Genomic DNA, 6,006 nt, shown 5'->3' on the forward strand with positions numbered 1-6,006 from the left:
TGCTGTGCCCTAAGGGGTCTGTAACTGGACCCACCTCCAGCAGTGCCTTTAACCCTTAAACAACCTGGCCTGGGTGCCAAACGCAGACTGCCTTAAGATCTGAGAGTAACACTGGCGTCTGCCATTAAAACTCACTTCTAAAGTGCCACGTGCTGCAAGGTAAAGTACAAAAGATAAGAGAACACACACTGCAGCAAGCACTATTAGGAAAAACTGCAGAGCTATATAACAATTATAAGAAATACATATGCTTCTTTATATTTTGCTTCTAATTTTGAAGGTTATGAGGATGCATTTGCTTGTCGAAGAAACAAAGCCAGTAATGTTCCTGTGATGACAAAAAATCCTTATTCTGTTCAATTCTAACTATGTAATTTAAAAAAATGAATAAAATATTCACAAGGATCCTATTTTAACTGCATCCTGTGACATCAAATAAGAGTGCACTCCTAGTTAAGAATAAATCAAAATGGATCCCAAATTAAGAACCACATGGTTACATAAAGTTTATGCAATTGTATGCTATGCCCTTAATCTTATTATATGTTTTTCTAGATACTTGAATAACCTATAATTAATCCATAAAATAATTAACATATATGTCTAATTGTTTAATTAATATATATTTATCTAGTTGTTTTTCTTCAATAGAAAACACATAATTTATATATTTCTTTTACATGTATTTATTTGTTACTCTGCCTTTTAAAGACATTTAAATAAATGTATTTTTCTACAAATTTGCTTTCAAGAGATAAAACAACCATTGTGTAATTGCTAACTCTCAAACTATTGTTCAAACTTTATAAAATAAGGAACAAATATAATTCTGTCTACACAAATATCAATGGACTTTATTATACTTTCATTGAGATATTTCTTATTAAGCTACAATAATTTGTTTAGATTCTAAGGTTTTCAAAAATTGTTCCAAATATAACCAGGAAAAATTCTAAAAGGAAAAGAAGATGCTTCAACAGAGAGGAAACACACATTGGAGGTCCTCAGAACAAAACAGAAATCATCTTTGGGTAAAAACAAGAACTTTATATTCTAGATTTTAATGATAAAAGTATTTTCCTAAATAGGGAAACCTTCATATCATTATCTAGACAGGTGATATGTATACTGAACTGACTATAAAAATTTTTAATGATTAATTCAAGGATATTTCAGGCTATTTCCCTGATTTTACTATACTGATTTGAGCTAAGATTTTGTCCATATTTTGACATAATAAAGACCTGTTAAAATATTAAGCTAATTTCCTTTAAGGAAGGTCTTTATTACCTAATGACTCTTACTGTTTAAGGCAAAGATTAATTTCAGTGAATAAATTCATATTCTTAATTAAACACTAAATATATCAAACTGCTGACTTAGATCCCAATTTTGATAATTCTCCTTGGAGACTAAATTTGATGATTCAAAGACACTGCTGATTCTTGCATTTAACTTTTGTTTGGATTGTTGTGAGATTTGGAGAACATTTTGTTAGGACTGATATTCTCCAAATTAAGGTTGTACATGGGTTTTGAACAATGGAAGTTGCAAAACTTGTTGGAAATTCATTGGTATTATGTAAGTTCTCTGACTGGACCCATTATCCATTAAAAATATGGTAAGATTTATATACTACTCCCCACAGTGGGAAGAACCTTAATCATATTTTCTAAAAGGGTAATTGAGACACCTATTTAAAGGATAATATTCTGAGATACAGAGATACTTAGAAACCTTCTCTCAAGAATAGATTGAGGGCTCCTTATAATTTAAACTAATTATATTATGATTTATACAAGCCTTTTAAATAAAGAAAAGAGGGAAAACAGGACCCCACAGACACATATTAGATCTTACCAAATACTTTAAAATTTTTTCTTAATTGTAATATTGAGAGCTTTAGTGTTCCTGCACATGATTCAGTACATTGAATTCGATTTCCAAAGATAGAGTTGAAACCTGTCATCATGAAAATGACTGAAAACCCTGACACAGGAGGGTAAATCTCCCAACTGCAGAGTTTACAACCATGCAGGTTTTACTTACCTGTGTCAGGTAAGTAAAAGCTATGAGCAAACTTCTATGGACCCATTTCTCAGGTCCACTTTTACCGTGCATTGCAGGGGACTGGAAAGTCCATCAGTGTAACTAGATTAACTGTACTGACTATGATGGTCAGTTTGATCTATATGTTCATCCTATGGTGAACAGGCTACCTGTGAGTATCTTTTGAGAAAAAGATCACATATAAGAAACTTAAGCCAGCCAATCATGCTGGTCCTTACAGATGAAGAGTGTATTGACCTATCTGGACAATTGTCAGAAAGATTAATAAAATAGATTTTTCCTATACAGGCCATTATTTATTAAAATATCCACCAATATATTGTTGCCCTAATCATTCTACAGTAGAAATTGACACCTTTCCTAAGAGGATAGATTATGCAATTGTCTTGGCAGTGCAACATAAGGTATCTAGAGATATTGGGTATATTTTAGACTGGCTCCCAGAGTTGATAACCATGATTGTGCAAGGATGCCATAACACCTAGAGGTTTATTGGTAATAATACCCTCACCCTCAGTGAGATGGCACCCAAAAGGATGTTTTGATGTTTGACTTCTACCTTCAAAATATTTATATTACTGACAGACCTAATAGACTCCTTAAATGTGAGAATTAAGAAAAAGGATAATGAATCTCCTATAGCCTGTAAGAATACAACTTATCTTATTGTATCATGGATTATTGCCAGCTAATATTTCAGAGCTATAATATGCTGTAGTTAATGTTCAGGCTTTGAAACAAGTGAATGTCAATTAACCAGACAAAGGCAAGCTTAAATTACTTAAATTACTTCTGAGATCCTTCATACTCAGATAAGTGATAATGAAAGAATTGAAACTAACTTAAAATGCTCTAGAAGTGACTGTCATCAATATTGTGAATGAGCCCTCTGCATTATGGTTTGTGGAAAGGCTTAAATGCCATGCTAAATAAAAATGTTTATGTTACAATGGCCAAACACAATGCTTCCCATGCAATTTGGAAAAGATTAAGAATATCCTGATGAATGTTTGGCAGAATCATAATAATAACATGGGTCTTCCAGGTTGATTATGTCATTGAGATAATATGTTTTCTACTAATTCTTTTTGTGTTTCAATAGTAGATCATGATGACCTCGGATTGAGATTCCAGTGTCTGGAAGATATAATTCCCCAATTGCCTTTTTTTTTATATTAAGAAAGGGGGACTATATCGGGAGCTGCCACATAAGAACCGAGTGCCCCTTAGCCTTGAGTGATGAGTGTGTGGAGATGTGACAAGCCAGCCATGGGCTGTGTGTGTGTGAACTGTGGGCACTGAGTGCACAAAATGGACTGAACTGACATTGCCCCTCTGTTCAGGCAGACATCACTCTGGGTCTCTTCACTTGCTCTGCCATGAACCTCACATAGCTCATAGATGGGCATGGCCTCCCTAGATGCTGGTCAACCTGCTGACAGCAGACATCTTGAAGCTCTAGGCTCGCCACCCCCAAAGAAAAAAACCTGATTCCTTGCCAAATTTGAATGTCTTTTTCTCAATAACAGTGTTCAGCATGTTTCTCTCTCTCTCTCTCTCTCTCTCTCTCTCTCTCTCTCTCTCCCCCTTGTTTTTTAATTGTAGGTTGACACAATAACCTCTATTTTATTTTTATGTGGTGCTGAGGATGAAACCTTGTGCCTCACATGTGCTAGGCAAGCACTTTGCCACTGAACCCCAGCCCAAGCCCTCTGCTTGTCCTTTTATTTAATAAGGACTTCATGATGCTGGGTTCCCTGGATCTTGCTGAGGAGGATCCAGGCATCTCCCTCATGGAAACTGGACATTCTTCCCAGAACACTGGGGCACTGTTTCCTTAGCCTCCATGACATCCCATGCACGGGGGCCCCCAGATACTGCTCAGTTTGCTCAATCTTTCCCCAATTGAAGGCACCTCCTGTTTTTCCAGGGCTTTGCCAGGTACAGTGATGAGATAAGCAAGGTTCCAGCTGAGGTCTCCGGGGCCGGGGGCATTTCAGGGTGGGGGAAGGAGTGCAGACCAGAGGAGCTTCCTCCAGCTCAGACACCAGAGTTCTGGTTGGGGTCCCACAGAAGAGCTGCAGAGGCCCTGAGGACCCTGGGGGCCCAGGCTGGGATGCTGCCTCCTCATCCTGTGCCCCACGAACAGGCTCTTGGTCTGTCTCCATCCCCCTCCCCAGGCAGCTCCAGCCTCTCCCTGCTGCTGCAGCCCAGGTGGCCTCAGCTCCCTGGCTATGGTCCCTCATTCAGCCAAGGCTGCCCAGGCCCAGGGTCCCAGGTCCTCATCACAAAACGGCCATTTTGCTCTTTCCGTTCATCCTGGGTTCTACCCACACTGCACTGGTGAATTATAACAGTGTGGCTTTCTCTCTTTGTTTCCCAAAGGTATCAGAGCCTCACAGCCCCCAGGACTGAAGGACTCCAGCTGTCCCAGCACCCCAACTGCCCTCCCTTCCAGGAAATCCAGATACTCACAGAGCAGGCTAAAGACTCCCAGGAGCCTGGCGGTCCAGCAGAGGTGGGGGTCCTGTGAGCTGTGTCCCATCCCGACTGCCTGCCGGCCTCTTCAGCTGCAGAGGAAACATCAGAAAGGGGAATCCATCAAGGGGAGGAGCTTTCCTACTCTGAGGGCAGAGCCACAGGCCAGTGTTAGGAAGCCCACCAGAGTTCACAGAGGCCACCTCACTCGTCCAAGAAATTGCAGAATAAAGACCAGAGCCTGGCTGGACATCTGGTCTCTGATATCTGTTGGCAAGCCCCTCCTGCAGGCAGAGCCAGCTTATCTCAGGTATCTACACCTGCCCACACTCACTGGGCGAACAGCTCTGTCAGACAGCCCTGATCCCAATGCCAGCCTGTGGCCAGCACAGAAGTCCCCCTCTTACAAGCAAGCCTGAGCTAAGCCGTCCTGAGTTCCATGGCTTTCCTCTGCACTTGCCCCATTCTATAACTCATTTACTGTCTGATATTCCAAGAACTTCAACTTTCAGTTGCCTAAGGAAGTAACTGAGGTCAAAAAAACCACACCAAATTGTAATGGAGAGTGGTAACTATCAAATATTTGTTCTAAGCTTTGAGGGACAGGCCTAATGGCTTCTGAGCTCTTATTGGTGCTCAGGCAAAGACAAGTTCTTCCCTCTGTTCTGCAGGCCTCTGAAACTGTTTAGATTGCGGGGTAGGGGGAGAGCTAGGGAGGCCTATCCTACAGAGGAAGCAGGATAGTGGCTGGAAACTAAGGGCACAAACATCAGTCAATAGATATTCCAGCTGACAGGTGCCAGGGGCTTTTCACAACACCACATCTTACATTTTCAATGTGCCAGCCATCCTACCCTAAGGTATGAGGTGGTATCCAAAACACAGAGAGCCCCGGGTTCAATCCCCAGCACCACACGACAAAAAGCAACAACAAATGAGCCTGCACAACAGTGTGTTTGCCACCAAGAGCCAAATAGAAGAGAAACAACGATCAGGCTCATGGAGCGCTGATGGACCAGCCTAATTCCATGTTAGGATTGGGAGCCATCTCGTCACAAAGTCATGAAAGTTCATTTCTGTTTTACTGTAAGATACCAAGACTTCTATTTGGCCTGACCATAATTGGATGTTTTAAACAGTTGCTTGGGATTCCTGCCCTTGCGTTGAACTTCCCCATGCCCGGCTCTCCTTGACCAGATGACAACCCTCCCTGAAACCCAGCTGCTCCTCTTTAACTTTGATGTTGGACTGAGTCTGCTCCCCACCTTGAGACGTTAAAAGCTGTGGATCATAAACCTGCTATCTGCGCTTTTATTATGCTTACCAGAACCCTGTTATCTCTAAGTTCCCAAGCCACCCCCATTTTTGATAACTGTTTTTGTGTGTTATAAGGACTTCCCTGTAGTCACACTACCTTCTTGCTGTCCTCTGGCCCTGGGGGAGGCAGCCCCTGGCCAG

The 6,006-nt window shown here is 41.1% G+C and overlaps 1 protein-coding gene across 2 annotated transcripts in view; it reads right to left on the reverse strand.

Moving 5' to 3' along the window:
- Positions 1 to 4,662, reverse strand: part of LOC308655421 (uncharacterized protein) — a 112,946-nt gene extending 108,284 nt beyond the window's left edge. For both annotated transcript variants that reach the window (XM_081305546.1, XM_081305547.1), the window contains exon 1: positions 4,546 to 4,662. In XM_081305546.1, the coding sequence (XP_081161672.1) occupies positions 4,546 to 4,615 (70 nt within the window). In that variant the 5' untranslated portion in view covers positions 4,616 to 4,662. The remainder of the gene's footprint in view (positions 1 to 4,545) is intronic.
- Between the last annotated feature and the right edge of the window lie 1,344 nt (positions 4,663 to 6,006).

This window comes from Spermophilus citellus (assembly GCF_964194105.1).
Source record: "Spermophilus citellus genome assembly, chromosome: 9".
NCBI classification, from domain to species: domain Eukaryota; kingdom Metazoa; phylum Chordata; class Mammalia; order Rodentia; family Sciuridae; genus Spermophilus; species Spermophilus citellus.